A 24,466-nucleotide genomic window follows, 5' to 3' on the forward strand; every position below is an offset into this window, starting at 1 on the left:
CTACAGCTAGAACATATCTCAGCTTTTATTTTAGTAATTTCTGCAAGGTATCTCTCTAAGGTAACTTATTTGTTGCCTCTTGCAAAGCTTTCTGTGCTCATTTCCTAGCTGCCACTGAGAATGACAGGCATATTTGCATAAACTTTCCCTTTTCAGACAGCCTTAATTATAAGAGAAATACAAAACTTTGGATATTCATCCCCTGCCCCCCTCAAATAATAGTCCTCCATATGCAAAGGCACGTGCACCAGAAGAAAGAAACATTACAATATCCATACTAAACATGCTAAGATGAAATTTCTAACCTGGATACAAATCCAAGGAGTTTCAGGTGCTCAGAAGGGCTGGAAGGCATTGGATTCATCAAGTCTCGGATCCGTGCTAAGCCAGCAATTCCAACTCCAACCACCACGGTCCCAAACATTTTGTTATTCTGACCAAAGAAAAAAAAAAAGCAACATTTTTTTTCTTTTAGCAGGGAGAAGAGCAGCTGGGAGGAGAGATGGGAGCATTGATCACTCTTTAACCCTGCTTTCACACAGCCAAACCTTATTCGAGATGTGATGCTATAGGCTGCTGAGCTCACTTGCATCCCATTGAAATGTGGTCAAGCAGTTTAGCCTGTCATAGGACTGGTCTTGAGGCTTGTATTTAACAGCTATTATATCACAGCTCTGGCACAAAGTTCTTCCTTTCCATGAATAGAAGACAGACTTCAAAAGTGAGACATTCTTCTATTTATATCGCTGCTTCCATGCTGGAAAAGAGCCAAAAGGTTCTGCAAACCCAGCAGAGCTTTATATAAACCCTGCTGACTTCCTGAGCATCTGCAGCACAGCCTGCTTCGGGCTGCCACACGGACATTCACAGTGCACAGCAGCATAGCTGGAATACTTTGGGACAGGAAGCAAAGAACATCTTTTCTTCCCCCATGTAACCGCTAGCATGCCCTACAACGTTAGGATGCAGCCAACCATCTGATGATTTGGTCAAGATGCTTGCTTGCCATTTCCAAGCATGAAGAAAGCTCTGCCATCTCTTTGATGACAAGCAGGCATGTCCTCAAGATTTACATCTCTCAGAAGCACACTCCTGCCACAGTTGCATCATAGGAAGGATAAGCCAGGTATTGCACTCACTGGCCGGGCTACTGGGCCACTGGTAATAAATTATTCTGGTTTCCGATTTGCCATTGATTTGCGGAAGCACTGGGCAACTGGTGTAACCTTTCAAACATGCACTGTTCCACCACCCTGAGGACTAGCAACACTTTGTAAAGTAATTTTAAAATTTACAGGAAAAACTGCCTAAAACCAAGCCAAGTCAACCCCTCTGCATTTTTTTTCCTTTTATCCTACGACAGCATCCCTTCAAACTCTGTTTCTTCTGTTTCGGTGTTCTCCTTCCTGCTGCTGCCAATCCCTTCACCCCAGCAAACTCTTTCAGTTGCTACCACTACCTGGCTGCAGCCCTTCAAATCCTTCCAAAACTTAAATGGATAAATGGACAACCCTACTTCACTCCTCCTTGTGCCTCTTGTATGACAGGATCACGGTGCAGCAGCACAGCTGTGACTATTCTGACCAGGCTAGAGGTTGACAGCTACTAAGAAATTACATCAACTGGCATAAAGGAAAAAAAAAATAGCAGAAAGACCCTCTCCAATCACATGTCATGTCTGGATTTTGTTTTTCTCTAAGCTCCTGCCTAAGTATATATTCCTGTTGTTGATGAACTCTGTTTATTTTATACATGTCAAAAGGGTACAACAGTAAAACACACAGTGGTGTTTAATATAAAAGAAGAAATCTGTGATATTGGAAGAGTTCCCTAGGGGGATTACAGTGACATGTCATTACCAAATATTTGAGGTATAACATGATGACACTGCTCACCAGGGAAGAGAGATGTACAGGGCTGAGAAAGAGAGGGAGAAAAGGAGGGTAAGATAACCACACAACTCATTTTCAGTTCCACCCACAGGCAGAATCCTGGTCTGGGCTCTCAGTTACACTTGATTTTCTCTTTGTCCAAAGAGGAAAGAGACAGAGACTTGCAGAATTATGTCAGCTGGAAGGAGCCCCTGGAGGTCACCCAATCCAAACCCCACTTGGCCACACCAGGGCCACACCAAGTTCTGACTGTCCCCACGGATGGGAATCCAGCAACCTCCCAGGGTCCCTGCTGCAGCGTTTGACCACCCTCACAGCAAGAACTACCTCTTAGTATCTACTCAGAGTTTCCTGCATTGCCATTTGTCATTTCCCTGCACATCTTCCAAAACTGTGTGGTTCCAGCTCCTCTACACCCTCCCATCAGAAAGCTGTGGGCAGTAATAATATCCCCCTTTAGCATTTCTATCTGGAGGCTGGACAAGCCCAGTTCTCTAAGCCTCTCCTTGTTCATCATCTGCTCCAGCTCCCTGACCATCTTGGTGGCTCTCCACTGGACTCGCTCCTGTATTTAACTTATGTCTTGGACCAGGGTACACAAAACTGCAGGTGTAGCCAGGTCCTGCCTGCTACACTCTTGTTAATGCAGTCCAGGATATGGTTGGCCTTCTTTTCCAGAAGAGCACACTCTAGCCTGAGGTTCAACGTGTCTACCAGCACCTGCAGGGCACTTCCTGACTTTCCAACCAGGCAGCCCCCAACCTGTACTGGTGCACAGGGTTATGCCACCCTGGACAAGGGACTCTACATTTGCCTTTGCTGAACTTCATGATGTTCCTGTGTGATGTTTCTCCAGCCTACCCAGGCCCTTCTGGTGTTTTGACCACTCTCCCCAGTTTGATTTCATCCACAGACTTGCCAAAACTGCTATCCTCTCATCCGGGTGGTTAATAAAGACATTTAACAGTATTGAAGGTGAGTGCAATACTTGCCCTTTTCCATTTAATCCATTTAATCAAGGACAAATGTTCCTTTTGGAAGAAAATAAAGGAGAGCTGGCAAGAGAAAATAGCCTTGAACTGTCCTTAGGTGACACGCAACCATATATGGATAAAAAGGGTTAGGGTACTTCATCTGTAAAGACCACCAAGGATCCCCAAAGAGAGGAAGGTATGCGCAGAAGGATATGAAGTGGAGCCAAGAGGATTGACTTCATGCCATTTCGCAATCTATGTAGATTAGAATGAATATGTATTAGATAGGCAGAATATGTATGAACTTATTGTATAAATTTATTGAGGTAGCTGGCTTCAGTGTGCCTGATTTGTGGAAAACCCCTGACCACCCAGGCTTGCGCAACCCTGAAATAAATTAGCAGTGTCTCTCCTGAGTGTGTGATTATTGACTCATTGCACACTGGGCAACAAATCCGCTTTTCAGACACCATTTCCCATAGCTCGTTTCAGCTCCAGCTGAGCTTTGCCTTTCCCAGCTCTGTCCCTGCAAGCTTGGCCACTGTCTCTATGTCCCTCCCAGATAGTCCCTCCCAGCTTGTGAACTTTCTTTTTGTGTTTGAGGTCAGTCAGGAGGTCCCTGACGATCCATGCTGGCTTTCTGCCATGCTTGGCTCTGCTTGCAGCTCACTGGAGTGGGGTGCCTCTACTCGGGAGGTTGTCCCTGTAGATCGACCTCAGCCCCTCTGCTCCCCAGGACAGTCTCCCACAGGACCTTGCCAAGCAAAGCCATCAAAAAGCCAAAAAACCAGCTCTTCTGAAGTGTATGGTTGCAATTCTTTAAAACATAGCTTCATTATGAGCTCCAGTGTGAATCAGGACCAGGTCAGCAGAGCTTTAGAAGCAGTCCAGCTGGAGAGCAGCTGATCAGGGGTTTACTTTAAGTTCAGAAGTTTTCAAGGTTACTGGAGTGTTAAGCTGTTAATATTTGCCTACTGCCTTTAGCGGAATTGTGAGTGGGAGTCGCAGAGCAGACAAATTCCCCTGAAGCTCCTAGAATCATCTTGTTTCCAAGAACTGGGTTTTTTTCTGGTGAGCTGCTGACCTCCGCTTCAATGAAATGGAGAAGGTGGGGGAGCCAACTACGTTCTTTCACTGCCACAAACAAAGCACATCTCTTAGCAGACGCTCAGGTTGCTGAACATCAACGTTTTTGCCTCTCCTTTGAAAAACTTTCCTAGTTTCACCTGATGAGCAATTTCTGACCTCCCAAAAGTCACAGTTGAGTGAAGCAAGACGATTTCAACCTAGGAACAAAACCTGTTACTAAGCAACCTGTTGCCACAGCAACCAGCCATTCGGTCCAGGTCAAGGGTTTCCAGGCTGATACAGTATCCACACAGAAAGAGACAGCTACTAAATGTACATTAGAGACCCTTTGCTTATGCATATAGCTAAGAGAAAAATCACTACGTCTGTATCCCTGCTGCTGCTTTTTGTTACCCTCATTTTGCTCACACAAGAAATCCTGGAGCTGCTCAGGGAGAAAAGTAAATTAGATGTTTTTTGTAACTGTCATTAACCAGGCTAAAAGCAGAATAGAGAATATTCATCTCAGAGTCCAGATGAATACATGAATATTTACTCCTTATTTCAAACCTTTATACTAAGATAACAGCCACAGTTATCTTTCAAGAACAAAAATGATGAAAGAAGCAGCCCAAACCATAAACTGCTGTGCCTGCCTTCCATGCTTTTTTCTTAAGATAGATGACCTCAGTTAAAGCTTTGACAAACAGATTTCAGATGGATTTTCAAAGCTGCTGAACTTTAGCTCCTGTTGTACTGAAAACTTGTACAGTAAGTGATATGACAGTATATCAGCCAGCATCCAAAAATGGTTTTCTCCACCCTTTCCCTCACTGGCTGTATAAAACTAAAGGGGCTGGTGAGAAGATTAGGAAGGGATGTCCTTCATGCTCACAGCTTGTGACTGAAGCGTGCCTCCCACTATCCAGCAGCAACTGCCCTGGTCTGGTTGCAGGCAGTCATGCCAGCCCCACTAAAGGTCCCCTCTGAACAGGGGCGGGAGCATGGCGGCTGCTGACTGGTGCAGGAGCTCTTTCCCACTGACAGCCAGAAAAAGTAGCTCCTCTTACTGAGGGAGATGAGCCCTACATGGCAGTGAGAAGCAGACCCAAGAAAGGCATCTAGCTGAAGATAATTTATCCTACACCATTATATCATTGTCCCGTCACCCTTCTGCTCTCTGTTGAGTCTCTGTGCTTGTGCTGCTTATTTCCTCCATTGAATAGACTACTCTGTAGCAAAAGCAGTGCTCTACGCCCAAGTATTCTTGCAGAATTTAGCAGTAAAACAGGAATTCCCACAGGGATCAGTCACCCAGCAAACACATTCCTCCCCAGTGCAATCACATAGAACTGCAGTCCCTACATCTCAAAACTGCTAACGCTCAAAGGTAAGCTTTAGGGAAGTGAGGCTTACCTCCGTTTTGTGCAACATTGCTAAGGCCATGCAAAGCCAGTGCATAGGCAAGATAAAAGGCAGAACTTAAGAATTATCTCCCCTTCAAGACAATTTTTCATGGCATATCTAGACATTACAGGATGAGAAGAATAGGTACCTTCTCTCATGATATATAGAGAATTTCAGTCAGCTTTGTTCACTCTCCCTACAGTTTTCAAAGCCTTGTTCCCACTGGTATGAATGAGCGACTCACATCTGAAATAAAAATATTTTGCAGTTAATGTCACCTGCATTAGCATAACAGTCTTGTGGGAGTCTTTCCTGAAGCACTCCCAGCCTGGTCTTTTTAAGTGTGCTACTTCAAGTGACTACCACTTTACTGCCACACATATCTTAAGGTTAGCAAAAACCTCGCAGACGAGTACTCAATCTGAAAATACTGCTGTCAAGGTTAGTTTACTTTTGCATACTCAACTCAAGTTGAACCATTTCATTCCCACAGTAATTCTTCAGCAATTTTCACTCTCTCCCACACACTCTTCTATACCTGACCAATCTTTGCTTACATTAAATCTATAACTCTACCAAGCCTGAGTGCTGACATGTGTTGTAATTTCCCTCCTGTCACTTAAAAATAGGCAATACGATCCCTATTGACCTGGCAGCCACCTCCCAGTGCTCCTAAGAGTAAAGGAGGACTCATACAGCCAGGGGCCAGCAACTGGGGGAGACTGGGATTCAGGGGCAGCTGCTGGGCAGACAGAGTGTCTGAGCCTGGCTGCTGGAGGGATCCACCTTGTACATATATATATATGTATATATTCTCTCTAGTGGTCCTCCATCTTGCTCGGCCAGACAGGGTGTGGCTGCTGGTGCTGTCTGTGTTCATGTGAGTGCTCTGTGATCTGTGTGATCGTGTACAAGTGAATATACATGGTGTATACATGTGCTTTGTGTACACCTGCTGACTGGGAACACATTTTCAGCCTCACTACTAGTTGGCCATGGAGCTGTGCAGCCTTGCCCCTCTCAGGCTGTCAGATTCAATGTGGTATTTTCCTCTAACATAAACCAGGCTGGACTAAGGAAATTCTCCAAAGCTCCCTTTGCAGTGGACTTGTGGATTAGACATAATAGAAAAATGTTTACTCTGTTATGGCAGGAATGCCCTGAGATGGGGGAGTTGCAGCATCTTCCTCAACAGAAGATTTTAGGGGAACACTGGACAGACAGCAGCAGTCACTGTAAAATCAACAAGTTGAGACCTTGAGGTCTCTTCCAGCCCTACATCTCTGATTTCAAGTACCCAGAGCTCTGGCAGGTGCTGTAGTCTGGGTGTTGGTACATGTTACAGCCTATGCCACCACATCTTACTCTCATATTGTCAACTTGTAGCAAGACACATCTGCCTGGAAGAGAGAAAGCAGAAGCTGAACAGTATGGCTTTTGTTAGTGTTTTTTTAAAAGAGAAGAACTGCACAAATGCTCCAATTTACCAGCCTATTCAAAGGCATAAATATCCTTTGTTCTGCAGGAAACCACTTACGCACTTTAACCTCTGTACATGCTGAAGTATCTTTGGGAAGCAGACCCAACAGAGGCCTCACTAATCCTAACCAAAGGCAGAACTTGAAGAAAAAGAAAAAACAGAAATGGAGCTTTGAAAATAATGGTTTGAATGCTAATATGCTGGAGTGGAAGTCTGTGTTTTTTCTTTGCCTTTGCTGCAACCTAGAGATAATAGTAAAGTCCTTCTGCAAGAAATAGACAGTCAGGAAGGCAACCCCACCATTCTTTGTTTCTTCTCTTTAAAACATTAATTGAACATAAAATGAGAGTCAGAAATTTTATCAAAAACCTGTGAAGACCATTTACAGTCTCCACATTTCAGAGGAAAACAACAGCACCTAGAAGTTGTAGAGCAACCACATACATTTCCCTTGAGAGTTGTTTGTTATGGTCTTAAGTATCAACCCTCCCCAGCACCCCTCCATCTCTCACACCCATCTCTGCCTGTCACAGCCTAGGCCACAGTTCGCTGACAGGCATGCAGGCTCTGGTAGGTGAGTTATACCTTCCAGGCACTAACTCTAGCAGAGGTTTGCTGGCAGAAAACAGTCTCTCATCCCGACTGGCACCACTGTACCTTGGAAACAGCCAGAGCAGGCTTTTCTTCCTGGCTTTTAAACTCTATTTGAACAATACACCTGCACTGGTTTACATTTATATGCAGGCTTATTTGCCCAGGCTTTCTGATTAAATTCTGGTTTTCCAGCTGGCTGCCAAAGCTGAAGTTGATACAGCTATATTGAGATATGGCCAGATGCTGTGTTACAGCTGCCAAACAAGCACCTTTACTATATACAGTGATGGTTAATAATAAATGACTGCACTTCTAACAGACATACTGTCTCCAGCATTAATACTTAAGTAGAAAGGAAAACTTTTATTAAAACACACTTCTGCAACTTAACTCCACTAACTCCAGAATCTGCAACAGTCCAGACTCCTGTCACAGTGAGATTGCTCTCCACTGCCTGCAATTCCATACTTGCAGAAAAAACATTACACAAAACTAATATAAAACTGTGAGAGGTACTGGAAGAATCTGAAGATCTGTTTTTAACACATAACATATCCCACCCTGTGGAGGACTGAATTAGAAGTGCTATGACACGCATGCGTATGAATGACCATTTTGTCCTGTTCTCTGTCTGTAGCCACCCTTTGCGGTTCAGATTTGGTCGCTAGTCTGAAGGGGAAAACCAAAGGCAAATAAGACTTTTGAGATATAGCACCAGAGATGTGTAAAGAAGCTAAGTCCTCAGTCAGGCTCGTTTTGTTTGAAACTCTAAGAGCCAAATTACATTTGGATATCCCTACACTGCTAAGGCTGAAACTATCCAGGAAGGAACTGAGCCTGCTTTGGGGGACCTGAAAATAAAGAGGAAGACATGAAGGGCTCCATTTTTTACTTTATAAAAATATCCCTTTAAGAAAAAAAACCAAACTGTTACTTCTAATGTTAAGTTTCCAGGAGCTACTGTGGAGTGAATTACAGAGTCATGTGAAACTTCAGTGGGTCAATAAGCAATCCCACATAACTGCAGCCTCATCACTGCTATTCTTTTAACCAAAACCCCCTTGTATGTAGCTATTTAGTATATTACTAAAGCAAAGAGAGCCACAAACAGTTCCAAAAATTTCTTTCAGGCTTTAATGTGCTATAACAATTTTTGAAATTGAATTTGTCCAGGGTGGTAGAAGAAGAGTGTTTTAACAAGCGACTGTCAATTACTTTGGAGTAGAGTCCAATTTTAGACAGGCACTCAGGAGAATGAGCTATGGTATGGAGCTATCAGCAATTCACAGATCCTAATTTTCCATGGGATCAAACAATATTATTGCTACAGTACCAGTCTGTGCCTGAACACAGGCTGGAGAAAATAACCCTAAGTAAAGCTAAAAATGGTACTAACTCAAAGAAAAAAATGGCATGAGACACGTCCTCCATGATTTTTTTGATGTAACACATATGTAAACACTAAAGCTATCACAGAGTTGAACTCTGCCAGGTCCATGTGGACCGTGAACTGTGTCCCCTGGCTTCCCTGCAGAACAAAAGTAAAGTCTCTTCCCTGCCACCAAAGTAATGCCTCCACATGGCTAATCAGCTGAACACTAACTACCGAGACTCTGCTTAAACACCCATTTCATACAAAGACATTGTTGTTTTGTGCTGACTCTTACACTTTTTAAAATTGAGAGCTTTTCATGTTCCATTTAAAAAAAAATAGGAGGACTACTCATCCACACCTGTGTTTCTGGGGAAACTTTACTCAGAGCTAATCACAAGAGGTGTAGCTTACAGGGCAGGGAGCTGAGACATGCCAAATAATCTCAGCACATTCCCTTCCCTCCCTATGCTGCTCATTTTGTTTTCGCTGTGTCACCTACTTTTCTTCACCTCACTTGACAGATTCACAAGTGCTTTGCAGGAGTGACTTGCAAGCCTTTGCTGTAATACAAATGAAACTGATGACAAACAATCACAGAAGAATGTTCTGAAATATTTTCTCAGTTCCTATACCTGCCCCTAAGATTGCCTGCTAATTACTACAGTCCATTCTACAAGAATTTTCCTCTTCAGAGGGTGTCACAGATGCAAAACTGGGCTGGGCAGAAGCAGGGAAACTGTGTTTCCAGGCTGTATTCCTACTTTCTCCCATAAATTTACTGGCTTACCTATAGCAAGCAAATCACATCCCCTTTCGCTGTCAGGCTGCCCAGTTCCAGAACAGGGGAAATCTCTCCTGTAAAGCACTCTCAGACCTACCGATGATAAGTGCAATGTAAGAAGTAGGTATTATTACAAACATCTTTTCTTCACTGTAGGAAATCCCACACAGATCAAACATCTAGAAAACGTGGCTATAACAAATGTTTTTACTGAAATATCTCTATAAAACATTGCCATATAATGCATGACACAAAAATATCTTTTTTCTTTCCTTTCTCTTGCTGTTAAATTAATCTGAGACCCGAATCCTACAAGGAATTATATGCATGCTTAGCTTTAATCGCAAGTAATCCCATTGATATAAATGAGAATACTCCTACAAGTACATTAAAAAATAAGGGCTTTTGCTGTTTAATATTAGTAGGCACGAGAACAAAATGCATATCCATCCACAAGTATGGTCTTTCAATATCTTCATGGACTCAACCCAACAGATGATACCTATCTTCCGGTCCACTAAAGGTCACCCCGTGACAGGCTGACCTATTCTGAGAATTCCCAAAACAAAAAAGCATTCCTGCTACATGCTGGAGCCACCATAAAGATACTGCTTACCATGGCTGATGAAACCCTCTGCCTCCATCATCAGCATGATGGCACATCATAACACTCTTCAGAGCAAACAATATACACATAAATTGTAGCTGATCAGAGAAGTGTACTTAGTTTTAGCTGACTCTCTCTTCCCCTACCCCAGCAAAAATGTTTCACCCTTCTAAAATAAACTGAGAGTGATAGAAAGTTTTTTCAACAACTAGATTAAAATAACTTGGTAAGTAGATAAAAGTTTTGCATAATGTTGTAATCTTAGTAATGATGCACGCAATGGCTAACACCTCTGTCATTTTGTCAGTCTACCACTCCTCAGCAGGGCCTGAAAAATGCAATGGATGTTCTCTATTCCTATATTTTGGAAATCTACCAATAGTGGCAATTGCTTGAGAGTAGGAAAAAAAATAGCTCTTGAATGAAGATTAACAACTGAGGTTACTCAAATCCCTCCTAACTTCAGAGCTCAGTATTTTTCATGTTATTGGGCATTGCAAGACTCAAGAATTGTACAGTCCAGCCACTAGCCTGCTCTCTCATGAAAAGTCAATCTGCAATTCAGTGTGATTTAGCAGTCAAGTAGTCCTGACATGCTATTCATCTGTTGAAATTGTCCCAAGTAACTGAAAACATCTTTACCAAAATATCAGACACTAGAAGGGATGTTTGGTATCCTACTTAAATCAAACTGATAAGAAAATTAATTAAAAGAAAATGTAAAAGTTTTTCGCTGTAAAATCATATTTCCCACAGTACTTCAACTGCACATTAGGTCCCATGCAAAGTTTTAGAAAAAGCAATGCTTTCTTTTTGTGTAACCAGATACCTTGCAAAACCAAACTCAAGTCCTGTTCCAATTCTTACATCTAACCCCATCAAACCCTATGATTTCTACAAGCAGAGAGGTAGTTTTATATGCCAAGATGGCTAAACTACCCACTAGTTTTGATAGTTTTGATTAGCCTGTACAGTCATACAATTGAGCATGCCTAAACCTGAACCTTCAAGTGTGCCAACCTAGAGCCTGACACGCTTAGGCTTGACAAACAAAGAATGACCTATAAAATAGTTCCTATTTAAAATTGTCAGCCTCTTTACAGATCTGCCGTCACCAAAGATAGTGTTCCAAAAAGTCTCCAAAAGGACCTAAAAAACAGCCATCGAGTTGGGTCCAACTGCAAGCAAAGCAGAAGATCCTACTTGGCTCAAGCCACTCCAACAACTGCTAATATTAAGAACATGTCTAAAGAGAAACAAATACATATTGCAACTTCCACATCCAGTATTCCCATCTTGCACATAGATGTGTAATGAATACAAAACTCATTAAAAATGATAACCTGACTTGATGGTTGGTCCACGCAATAACATTAGCTGGCGAAGGATACAAGATGAATTGTGCCAGTGTTGTAGGTTCTACGTATTTTGGGACTGGTGAAGGTGCTGGCAGTGCCTAGGAAACTCATGACCTCCATGAAAATCTCTGTTAAAATAATAAAATAAATAAAATAATCTCTGTAAAAATTGGTGAATAGGCTTTAAAAAAGCCTTTACTTCTCATAATCTGCCTTCGGAGATGTGGAGCTTGAAGGTTTTAGCGAAGCTGAATGCCTGCCTAGATGAGTATTTTAAATATACAACCTATTCAGAACCAGCATGGCCATGTCATCAGGACAAAACAACCAAGTGCCACTCTCTTAATTTCCTCTGTGAAATGGATCTACTTAATGTGGGCCAGTATTTTATTTACAACAACTGTGGCTGAACAAACAGATAAAATCCCATCAAAGGCAGGATCGGCACAACCGCTTAACTAAAGCTGCTGCTACAAAGGTTCAGGAGCAGACTATACTCAGTCCACTGGATTTTTTCTGCAATATTTTGGTGAAGTGATTTAACAGTTACTGTTATAAGATAAGAACTTTGCCCCCTCCTCAAGTTCATGCCCTTAACTGTAACATCCCTTTAAGTAACCACAGAAGTCACTGAGTTCTGAAGAGACTGACTGTACTGAACCATCACCATCGTATGTTACCAATGGTAATATTAAAGATATTTCAAAATATAACAGCAATCCTGCTCATTACTTTATTCAGCCTTACAGGCTTTTAAAATACTGTGTAAATCCCTTCTTTCCTCCTTACTTTCTGATAGCATAACTCAAAGTATCTGAGGTTCTGGGAAAGAAACCCACTGTATAAGACTGATTTCTATTATTTAAGTCATTCACATCACAGGCATGACTGTGGCCTCAACACAAATGGGGTTTCGGACAAATATATCTTTTTTTTGTCATTAGAAATGAAAAACACAAAGCATCCTACATTAGTAGGATATTTCTAAGTTGTCACTATTTTATAGAAGCCTGCTTTAGCTATCGGACAATATATCTCTTGTTCTTCCCTCCTATGGTCACACTTGTGTAGATAAAGGCAGCAGTGGAGCCTCAGCAGCTCAGAATACCTAACTGATGACTGTCTGCAATGATCTGTCCTCTGAGTCCACTTGCATCTATTGGCTTTGGTTAGGATTAAATTGAGTCCGAGAAAGAGCATAACAGTGTGGCTAAACGATGGCTTGTGAGCCAGACTTACAGGTCACAAGCCATTTGACTACACTTGCTTTCAGGCTGGATGGTTTTTCCTCCTGACCACACAGATTATAGTTCTGCAGTCTGGAATAGGAAAGTTTATTCCTGATAGGCATATAAGCAAAAATCAGGTGATGTAGGTGCTGGAAATTAAAAATAATAATAATGAGCACACTGTAAAGGAATGTACTTTGAACTTCTTTTTGGTAGAATGACAGAATAGTTTGGGTAGGAAGGGACCTTTAATGATCATCTAGTCCACCCTCCCCCGCCATGGGTGTGATGGTTCCCTTTTTCCAGTCCCTGGGAACTTTGCCTGATTGTCATGACTCTTCAAATATGACGGAGAGTGACTTGGCGACTGCATCAGTTCTCCCTGTTCGTGATGATTCTCTTGATGAAAAAGGCCATCTCTGTCAGCACGGCAGTATTAGATCCCAAAGGCAAAAGATGAAGAGCGGAAGCCTCATTTAGTAGTCATTTAACCAAAAGAAACTTTATCTCCAGGGTATCAGCACCTTTATGCTTCCTTAGGAATTTATAACTTAGCAGCATCTAGGATAGAAGGACTTCCCCTCACATGTTTTAAAAACAGCAACATTATGTTTCTGATATTGCAGGACATTTGATGCTGGGAAGGTACCAGCCAGTTGATGGGCATGGTGGTAAGCTGCAGTGGACCAGCAGTTTTTCTGAAAGGTGCTCTTTCAACCTGAGTATATGAACATAAGAAAACTTCTGATCTTGCATCTGAAAAAAACCAACTGCAACATGCATTTCCCTGGTGCAAAATTAGGCCTTCTTCAGAGACAGCAGGTAATAAAGACTCTGTTCTCCACCTCTGCCCTCTTGAGAAAGCTGCATCCTTTCTGGTGGAATCTTAACAGAAAAACTGGGCTCAGAGCAGCCAAAGAATCACATTGACACATTACCTGCTTGGAGGGCAAGAGGATAAAGGACGTGAAGCTTTTCTCTCTCCTAAAACAGAGGACCAGCTGCCATCAATCCACTTAAGTCCTGTTTATATTATCATATAATACAGATATTTTTATGGTTCTTTTGCTGTGTTTTCATTGTGTCTATATTGCAAATATTACTAGATCAGGTTGTAACCAGGACGTATCCATGAAGGACTGGGTTGGAAACACCTGTCAGAATACTGTTATTTTTAAGCAGTAAGCAGGGTCAGGCAAATGATGTGCTCATTTTAAAAAGATTTATTCAACAGCCCTTAGTCTTAAGGCCTCATTACAGATGCCAGGCGTGTAAGAATATACAGTATGTCTTACCTTTCTAAATACTGGGGTAAGTACAAGGGCAGCTATTCCACTTTACTATGCAAGTAAGTAAATGTAAAATACATTTCATAATCAAAGTTTTGCTCTGCTGTTGCCATTTGAGAAGACTACAAAGTCCAAACAAAAAATGTCCTTCCCAGAGCAAACATTTCCAGCAGCCACCTGTACTGGTTATCTTGCCTTCTGGATGATGAACTTAAGACATCTTGGGGCTCTTTCTAACAGACTCCAGGTTACTCAGACTGCAAATTCAAATACTCCATACTACTGCAAAAAATAGGCCTACTCTGTCTTACCTTAGATGCCAAGAATGAAAGCAGATGAAGACCATGGTCATCTCCAAAGCCAGCAGTTTACTGCTCTAGTTTATAGCCTTATCACTTAACAGTGAATTGTCACCAGTACAGAACCTATCTTTATCCTTTCCTGCAAGTTCCTCACAGACTTTTGCCACTAGAGAATCATAGCTTTAGAATACACAGAAGTCAGGACTTAATTTTGCTACTCCATCCAAACTTTATGAACCTGATTTAATGGGGACAAAAAAATCTCAGCCCTTCGTATATTTTTATCTGCCACCAAGACTAAACCTAAAGAGATCTATACCAACACACCAATCCCACTTCCAGCCATACACAGGTGTGCTATTCCTGAGACAAATTGGCAGATTACTCCAAAGAGAAGTATAAGCAACCACCACGGTCTCCAAATTCATCACCAAATAAGACTAACCAGTCTCCTGCTGCTAATCTGTGTCAGAGCCTGTAAAAGACAGTAAGTACTGACTAAGGGCTGTTCTCCCTAGCAACAGAAAGGTTCACAAAGCTTTATAGCTTGTAGCATAGCTAAAAAACATCCATGGCTTTTCAGCTAGAATGACTGTGGTCTCAACTTTTCCCCTCACATCCTGTACTGCTTCTTTCTCTTATTTAGGGATTATGGGATTTTTTAATAACTCCATATTCTTTCTGGCAGCTTTCCCCTCCTCTCATTCACAGAACAAAGCTAATGAGAAGACAGCAAAGTTCCCTTTCTGCCTACACGTTTTACTAAGGGGGAAAGCTTATAAACACAGTAACATTACTTGAGCCATGAGAACGGCTTGCTTTATTAACCAGTGTACTGCAGCCTTTAGTTTATCATCTAGGATAGTTACTATAATATAACAGGAATGCTAGTTGCCCCAAACAGGGTCTTTCTAACTGGTTTATAATGCTATACTAAGAAGAAAGAAGGAGGAGAATAAAAGGAGAAACTTCTTTTATGCTAACTGTTGAACTCATGTTGTTAAAGTGGTAGATTGCACTCATCTGGAATAACAGGATTAGCAAATGCATTTCATTATCTTTCCCAGTCAGGTGTGTTTTCTGCAATGCTTTCTCATTAGCACAGCAGAGCTCTGTCTAGGTTGCAAACATTAGGGAAGGCTTAAGTTCAGTTAAACAAAATGCTAAAGCTCTTTTTGCGTAGTTAGAGAAGAAACAGGACAAAATAGATTTACATTTTTATCACAGTTGCACTTAAAGTTTCAAGAGGTAGTCCCAAGAGTTTGGCCTTACATGCCTAAGAACACTTTTCATGGTTCAAGGCTAACTTCAGAGGGAAGGGACAGGCCCCCAGCAACCTTTGTTTTAATAAGTTACAAGAGGGCGCGTACATATTTTTTTTTTTTTTTCACTACAGGATGAAGCTGCTAAACGCCCTGGCTTTCAGACTGTTTTTCTTCCCTAAGCTCCATTCCCTCCCCTGTCAGTGTAGTAACCTTTTTGATGCCTTGCTTAATGAAGTGCAGTACAAGCATAGTATAAGATCTTCTACTACACTGTTCACTACTCGCAAGCTTCAGAAAGATCTACCTTTGCCTGAAAATTAGAGGTGAATGAGTTATTCCCAGTCCTGCATATGTTGATGTTGCTGTACCACCATGTCAAACACAGGAACTCTTTTCCTGGAGAGTTATTCTCCCACAGCAAACACCACTTTATCACATCTATGCAAGCTCTTTCTGTTAGTTTCTCTACTTCTTTCCAGTTTTCATTTGTTTTTATCTCCTGTTGCGTGGCTGGTGCTTAGCTAGTCAAGGATGGCAGCACAGACAGAGCTTCAATGGACCACACCAGTGGTAATGGAAAACACCCACTGAAGCTTCCTACAACAAATTTGCACAACATACAGTGCAATATCCTCTCTACAAGCCATATGAAGCTGAGGTGACTTCAGAGTCATCATTAAAAAGCAAAAATGCCAATGTGCATTCCACTCCTGCATGTTACTTAAGTCCTGACACCCAAGTGCAAGATGGGAAGTGAGTCCAGTTTTAATTAAAAAACTGATCAGTTAATTTTTCCATTCATCTTCACTGGTTTTGACAAGGATGGTTCATTTTTTAGTGCAGGGATCAAAGCGGCCCTTTTCTCATCCTGTTATCATCTGCTGAGCTTCTTTTTCAAAGTCTGTGGATGCAGCAGACATTCTTAATTTAAAAAAAAAGTTTGGCTCTTTGATGCTTAAAATAGAGTCTCTCAGAGCTGAATGTGTTGGTCTTTTGGGGTTCCTGGGGGTTTTTTTTGGGGGGGTGGGGCATGGGTGTTGAAACATCCAGTTAGAACTACAATTTGGACAATAATGAGGACACTAAAAATAAGGAGTTTTAAACTACAAAGATTGATTCTCCTTTTTAGCTCTACAAAATAAGCACTGCCATTCCCTTAAGGATAATACAAACCATACTTCATTGACTTAAACTCCAGTTGCTCTAAAAGAGTACTCAATTCACTGCCTAAAGAAACTGTGGGGTTGGTATTAGAAAAAAAATGTTGACAATGTGCATGTAAACTAGGAGGACAAGTCCAGAATCATCAGCCTTCCTCTGTAAGAGAAGTTCCCTGATCCAACAGTAAGAATCATATTAATGATTAATATTTTACTATCAATCATTGAATATAAGTTGTGTGCACTGCTTGTGACAATAGTTTTTAGTAAGACTTTAGCTAAGGCTTTCTTATACATGCTGAAAATAATTTTAAATATTTACCTATTCCTCTATTTTGTGAAGATTAAACTTCAAGTTGGATTTATATTATTGAAACAGATTTGTCTTTATTTTCCCATTCATCAACACAAATGACAGAAAGATGCTCAAACACTATGTCATTGATTTTTGGCACAATGTCATTCTGTGTTCACATCTGTAATAAGAGAACCAACAGCTGAACGACTATCGTCACTCCAAGAAAATTAATTTGGCAAGCCAATGCAAGGAGTGTGATAAAAATGATTTCACACAAAATCACTTCAATAAACTGTTACCCTAATTAACACTAGCTTGATTTTTTTGAACAAGCTCCAACAAGCTCTGCACGATGCCAGGAGAGTTATATAAAAGCTGAGCATGGCTTTTCTCTGGGTGTAGTCTGAGCCTTGATGCATATTTTTTTAAGATAGTTAGAGATGAATGGTAGCTGTGACCAGAGCATAAAGTAATTATTAATAGTGGGTGTGTTTTACACATGGATTCTGTACTGTATCTGAGAACATAAGAACCACCTTTCTCCCACTAAAGGCTGACTGGAATATGGCCCCAGCACGTTCCTTTACAGAAAGAAAATATACTCATCTCCACTTTACACACGAGTAAACTGAGGTTCAGCAAGGTTAATGGTTTGCTGTTTCAGAAGTCGGTGTCAAACACCTGCAGTAAACATGGATTTTAAAAAGATTTGGAGGAAGCTCAGCACTTCTAAAAAATAAGCCCAGAAGCCACTTTGTAGGCAAGGTTTTAAATGACCTCTCACACCCTCACCTTGCAGTTATCTGGCCACCCGATGATGCTACTTGGCTACTTCCACATCATTTACAAGCTAATACTCTGTTTCGCTGCACCTTAGGCATTCTTCCAAACAAAGGGCTCTTCTCTTTCTTCTTTCTCTCTGTCCCCCCCCTCCCGGAGTGTTGGTCTCTCCCCTCTAGTGTGGTGGGTGTCTTTGGGGCAGATAGGGCAACGTGACTTGCAGGACTCCCCCACTCCTTCGCAACCGAGGGGGAAGGCTGGTGGCAAGCAGTCTCGGGACGGGTGGAGATGGGGGTCAGAAGACGAAAGCGGTGCTTCCAAATCCTAGTTACAGTTAGCAGGGATTAAGTAATAGTCACTAACCTCTTCAGCTCACAGAGGAGAAACGTGATCCTGTTTAGTTCTTCGCTCCCTGCAGCTCCTTCTTATACAACACTCTGCAGCTCCGGCACATCAATGCACCGCTCGCCCTGTTGCTATCATTGCAGCAACACCCCCTTGGCCAGGAATCCAATAAGGACACTATAGGGGCGGGCTATAACCAGAAGCAGCTGCAGCAGGAGAAAGGCTGGCAGAGGCACTGAGGCTGGGAGCTTTCACCTAGAAAACACCAAGAAGGCTGCACGTGGCTAGCAAGGGGCTGACAGCTCCCTGGGCACCTGTGCAAGACCCCGGTTAAGCCCACGCAGCGGTCACCCCCGTCAGGCACTACCCAGTGCCTAGTCATGCAGTGGCTTGCAGATGCTGGTACATCAGCAGCGTTCACGTCTGTGCAGCTGCATCCGCAGGGTGCGGGCTGCAGGCTGAGTCCTTGCTCAGGAAATTGGGAGTTTCAGCAGTACCATGCAGAAAATAAATCATTCCGTGCCTAACTTCCCCCAAGCAGAGAGTGTACAGAAAGCAGCCACTAGGACAGCCCAGGCCAGGTGTGACACAAGTTCATACTCAAGGCTTTGTCTCTCTACGTGCAGAAATTGCTTCCTGGCTCACTACATACTGTGCTTAAGTGCCAGCTTTTCCTTGGAGAGCCACTTTTTACCCAGATCTTACTCCCAGCCTCTTTACTTGCTGTGGCTTGTCTACACACAACAGGACTTTCAGCTGCTTGGATAAAAGCCTAGGAGGGTGTAGCTATTTTCCCCCAGGCCAGTAGGCAATAAACAGCCTCATGGTCTGAATTCCACAGATCATTCTATACCATGCTAATGTTGGCCATTCACAGACTATGATAGAACCTAAAACTGTGTCACATTGGGACTACAAGTACAAAGGATCAAATGCTGTACTCATTCACCTCAGATGTAAAGTAGAAATAACTCCGCAGAAATCACTTTTTTTTTTTTTTACACCCAAGTGGGTTCAATTCAACCTGTTTCTGGCAAATCTTGGGGCATGCTATGTGTAAGCAGTTATACTGTAAGTAGTCTGTCTTCTTCCTATAAAACTTAAAAATTCAATGCAGCTCTAGATTCCTTAAATTTTTTATTCTGAAATTCTGCAGGTTGGAACTGTAAGAGTGACACACCTTTCCTTCCTTCTTTCCCCACTCATTTCTTCTGACCAGTTAACTTACTCACCAGCAAGACTTCAGGAACTCGCTTGGCCTCCTCCCACTACATCTGCTTTTCCAGAGTCACATTTTCTGAGCCAGTTATGGAGTTTTAACTTGTACAAAACTTCCGTGGTCTAACATGACCTTGTCTGGACATGGGGTGTATACTGATATTGTTATGCTGGATGTTGCGAATACGTCACAGGATGTTTCAAAATTCTTTCCTACCCTTCTAAAACCCTTCTAAAACATGTATTACCACAGGCTAAAGCACAGATCCACGTATCAGCAGCTCTAATTACAGTCATTATGTAACTGCAATAGGAGGAGCTCCAGAGAGTAACTTAAGAGTTACATACCAGACTATTGAGCAGGAAGTTTCAAGTCCATCAAAGAATGAATGAAGGTCTGCAACATGCATATGGCATTGCACAAAGGAAGATTGGCAGACCAGGAGGTGCAGCATTTAAAGATATACATCATGAGTTCAACATATGGGACTACTAATGACTGGCACGGGCCTGTATGCTTAGCATAAAGTAATGAATCAATTAGTACATGATAGGAAACCATAATGAATAGCAGAACAGATGAAAGAATGCATATGGGAGTGATCAGAGGCAGATGTAACTCAGAGTCTTTGGATTCAGTAACAGTGCTCACATTTGTACAGCCACGTGTTCTACAGGATGCAGGACCAGTCCAACCTCATAAGTAACCTTGTAAAAAAGTTGAAAAAACCCTACTTTCCAGATGGATCAGCTCCCAAAACCAGGTGGGAGTGGCAACATGCAGCCAAAGAGGAGGGCACAACTGCCTCTTTCCACCATACTGTGGAGTTAGGTTTTCTTAAACCAGTCAGGTAACTACTTGCTGTTTGATCCCGGTATACAGCCTCCAACTCGCTCTGCCATAGGTTTGTTTATTTATTCAGGTAGCTAGATAACAAACCCAATGTTTAACTGAACTCCAGACCTGGTCAAGATTGAGGGGGCAGGGGTAGTGGTTCCTCCAGAGGTGGAATGAGACATGGCCTCTGGAGCAGCTGTTTGTGGCCATGAGATGAGTCGCTGGCATGGCAAGAGAAGCTAGGGTCCCTAGGGTGGTGACAGTGGGCAGGGGGAAACACCAGCCTTGGATGAAGCAGCAGCAAACAGTCCCCAGTGGGGACGTAGCTCTCTTGGTGTATCAATGTCTTACACAGTCTGTTTCTCCTTCCATGTGGAAATAGCAGAGAGGGTATCTATAAATAACGAGTACCTTTCAATACCAATAAAACTTCACCAAAATTGGATGGATATTATATAGCTTTCATCATTGCAAAATTACAAGGAGAAGGCCTGCAGGAATAATTAGGCCGACACAGGCATAGCTGAGAACTGTAGACAAGCTTTTGGCACAAAAGCTTCTTTAGGTCTGAAGCGTATGAAATAAGATTTTTCAGAGAGTAATTAGGTATGTAGGAGTCAGACCACCCCTGAAGGTAAAGGCAACCGATTCCCACAAAGAAGGGATGTTAGTGGAAAGGCAGGAGGGGAAAAAGAGAAGTTAAAAAACCTGCTGCTTTGCATACAAAACAGCCTCTTAACAGGACTTCTTAGGAGCATAGGAAGAGTTCCCACTAGGCTGGGCCACCCACTCCCTTTTTTGTCCTGTATTTCTCATTGTTTACTTTCTAGTCATATCTGCACATCATTTTGTTCTGCTTGTTGTCTTTCCACGCCACGTTTGTCCCCACTCTCACCTTCCACAGTCCCACAAGTGTTACAAGTCCTAGCAAGCAGATGTATTAATTAACTTCAGCTACAACCTAGCAACCTTTCACTTCTCAATTATTTCATCAGGAACAACTTAGCAATGCAAAACGATGTAATCATCATTCTGATGATAGGACCACTAGAAGCCCTCCATGGGATCAAACAGTTTTATTTGGGAGAATTCAATAGCAGATAATATTCCACTAAATCACAATGGTAAGCCAAAAAGTGTAAGTATGAAGCTGAAAATTACTTGGATAAGAGAACAAACTGACTTGGCAACATCCGTAAGAAGAATGCTTGGTTCAACTCCTCAGCCAGGAAGTGCATACCATAAATATCAAAGCAGGTATGATGCACTAAGAAACAGCAGCAGAACGCACTATGAAATTATTGGTACACTCATCATTTCATTTCAGATGAATCAAAACTGTGAGCCAAGGCTCAGGATCCTGCAATCTAGCAGTGCTCACACATGCTTTGTGAATGCTACAGCCTAAGTGCTGAGCTCAGTGAGAGCTCTGGACATCCTGCTTAAAAAAACTCTGAGGGGCATCAGCTTACGTAGTATAATGATGAGGGATAAATTTGGAAAGATAAGCTAAAGACAGAAGTAATTAGGTTGAATATGCATATCAGTGTATGGAACCAGGTCATCAGATTAGATCCAGAGGGTTTCATTTGGGAATTGCTGGAAAGACGCTTAAAGAAATTGTTGGGTTTTTCAATTTTATTTTAATGCATAAGGGTGTTTTTATGGCGTCCCTCGGTTTGGGACTTGAGCTGGAAAAATAATAAAGCACTCCAAAAGAGAGCGGACCTCAGGACAAGGCAGCAAGGTCAGGTGTTTTGGATTTCCAGTACGGAGCGGACGGGAATTGGGTCACGGGGAGGCCGCACTGTGGCGGGCCAGCGGGCTGGAGACCCCGGCTGTCTCTTCACAGCTTTCCTCCCAACCCATCCCCGCAGCCGGGGCCGCCGTTGCCGGACACCCGCCACCTCCGGCGAAGAGGAGGCGGCGCAGACCGAGCAAACCCCCAACCCTGCTCCCGAGGAGGGGGACCCTCACAAAACACCCCGGGCTTTAAGCACGGGCGGGCCCAGCGCCGCCGCGACCGCTCGCAGCGCCGCCCGGCAGCGCCCCCTGCCGCGCCCCGCCGGCACCGCAGGCCGCAGCAATGGCGGCCCCCACGGCCCACGCGTGAGTCCTTCTGGCGACCGCCACTGCCGTGAGTGGGGAGGGGCAGCCAAGCCTGGGGCGCGGTTACGGCCCTTAGGACGGGGCCCCGCCGCCCCCCTCCCCGCGCCGGGCGGGCGGCGCGGCACCGCAGCGAACCCGCGTCCGTCCGTCCGTCCAGCGGCGGGCTCGGCGCTGCACAAAATGGCTGCCGCCGGGCGGGAGGGGGCTGTGGGGCAGTCGGGGCCCCACGGGGGCGCGGGGAGGGGTTGCACCAGGGGAGATCGCGCGGGGCTCCGGCGGCTCTGTGAAGGGCCGCGTGACTGTGGAGAGCAGCAGGCACTTACGGAGGTGCTAGGGGTGTCAACAGAGGCGCTAACCGGGCGGCATCGCGGTGGGGAAGCCATGCAGCAGGGTGGCCACAGGCCTGCTAAGCGAGCCGTCTTAGACCCGTAAGAGGATGGAGTGCAGTAATTATACACACATCATCTCGCAGTGTGATCACCAGGACTGTGTTGATGGTAATTGCACTTTAAATATACCTCACCAAATGATGTGAGGCAAATTTATCTAGCAAGCTACAAAGCCTGATACACAGAAAATATTCAAGCTGCTGTAAAGACCTGCTCCTCTAACACTGGTTTCACCCACTTAAATATAATTTCCAGGGGTGATGCTGCCCAAGGGAGCACTGCCAGCTCCCATGCGGGTGGGTTTGAGATGGAGGAGGCATGGGGTGCCATCGCGTCTGCCCTGTGGCCAACAGGCACAGAGGGCTGTGGCAGATAACATCCCTGGGGCTGAGGTACAGTTTAAAACAGGCCCACACCCACAGTACTCTGCACTGTGGAAAACCCAGTGGCAGAAGCACAGCTAGCAGAAATTGGAAGAAGGGGAAGTCAGTTGCAGAAGCTCATCCACAGAGTAAGAAAACTACAGTCAGATTTGCTTCAGGTGCAACTTGAGAAGTGATCAAGTTGTCCAGAGCATGTTTAATATTCTTACACTGCAAAGAAGAGGGATTGCTATGTTTCTTTCTCGAAAAATTGAAACTATCCATTTTAAGACTAATCACTAAAGCAGGCAAGCTTTTCCCTGTCCCTTCTTATTGGTGAGGCTAGTTCCGCCTGCTTCCCAGCCTTGTTGGTTTTGACTCAAAACAATTTCTGCTGATTCGCATGAGCTCTTGAAGTGCAAGGAGAGAGCACGTAGCATGAGGTATAACAGTGGGCTGGATTGCTCCTTTTAGACCCAGTTTCTGATAAACTGAAGTGTAGAAACAACAAAAAAAAAACCAAACAAAAAAACCCAAACCAAATAAAACCAAACAAAAACAAACAAAAAAAAAAACCCAAAGAAAAAACCCCAAACGAATTAAAAAAAAGAGCCTCCCCGTTAGGCCAGCCTCTCTGGCTGGAGTAATAGCAGGCTGTGACAGCAAGATGGCCCTGTTCCACTGCTCAGCTGTACATCGTCCTGTACCTCTTACATCAGGTTTAGGCATCAGTTGGCTTTTTGAAAGTTGGTTTTCCAGTGCACCACAGCTTTCTGGACATGGCATGCACTGCACCTGCACAGCCCTGCAGAAGGGAGGGAAAAGGGGCATGACCACCCTTTCCAGCAGCAACTCACAGCTGCACTTAAATGCAGTGTTAAACAGCTCCTGCTCTTTGTTCTGAGTCTAAGTTTTGACTCAAATTTGAGCAGTAAACTGATGTTTCATATCATCAGTAGCCCATGTTAAGGGTTCTCATGTTGACTGGGGGTGTGGAAGAGAAAGATGTGTGCATACTGACAGATAACAAAATATTGCCATTCTGGCAGCTTAGAGCCTAGAGACTGTTGTTAAGACTTGACAATAATTGCTGCCCTCACTATCTCAACATAATAATTTAAGGTGCTGAAGTATGCAAAATAAGCCAAATTCCATTGACATAAAGTGCAAATAAAAGTTATCTTAAACAAGCAATATAGCAATTTTAAAGTTGTTGCATTTATTCCCCTGAGGAGGAAAGGATTCTCATCAAGAGGGAGGTGAAGAGGTTAGTCAAATGTAATGTGTCATTTTTTTGTTAAATGAGCTTTAATGTAGACTACTGTAAATTAAATGAAAGAACATGG

General features: G+C 43.2%; 2 protein-coding genes across 10 annotated transcripts in view; one reads left to right on the forward strand and one right to left on the reverse strand.

The window, feature by feature from the left end:
* Positions 1-24,466, reverse strand: part of BLVRA (biliverdin reductase A) — a 44,135-nt gene that overhangs the window by 13,069 nt on the left and 6,600 nt on the right. The window contains exons 1-4 of one of the 7 annotated variants that reach the window (XM_064443837.1): positions 18,223-18,362; positions 5,490-5,587; positions 549-757; positions 306-433 (exon numbers count right to left, since the gene is read on the reverse strand). In XM_064443837.1, the coding sequence (XP_064299907.1) occupies positions 306-424 (119 nt within the window). In that variant the 5' untranslated portion in view covers positions 425-433; positions 549-757; positions 5,490-5,587; positions 18,223-18,362. Of the gene's footprint in view, positions 1-305; positions 434-548; positions 758-5,489; positions 5,588-18,222; positions 18,378-19,436; positions 19,542-22,692; positions 22,768-24,466 lie in introns of those variants that run through there. The other 6 variants (XM_064443838.1, XM_064443836.1, XM_064443834.1 and 3 more) reach the window with 6 other exon arrangements.
* The window catches only part of LOC104050570 (cytochrome c oxidase assembly factor 1 homolog), a 55,311-nt gene continuing 53,099 nt past the window's right edge, over positions 22,255-24,466 (forward strand). Inside the window, exon 1 of one of the 3 annotated variants that reach the window (XM_064443841.1) lies at positions 22,255-22,397. The gene's annotated coding sequence lies outside the window, so the exon portion shown is untranslated. The remainder of the gene's footprint in view (positions 22,398-24,466) is intronic. The other 2 variants (XM_064443846.1, XM_064443842.1) reach the window with 2 other exon arrangements.

Source organism: Phalacrocorax carbo, chromosome 2, assembly GCF_963921805.1.
Source record: "Phalacrocorax carbo chromosome 2, bPhaCar2.1, whole genome shotgun sequence".
Lineage (NCBI taxonomy): Eukaryota > Metazoa > Chordata > Aves > Suliformes > Phalacrocoracidae > Phalacrocorax > Phalacrocorax carbo.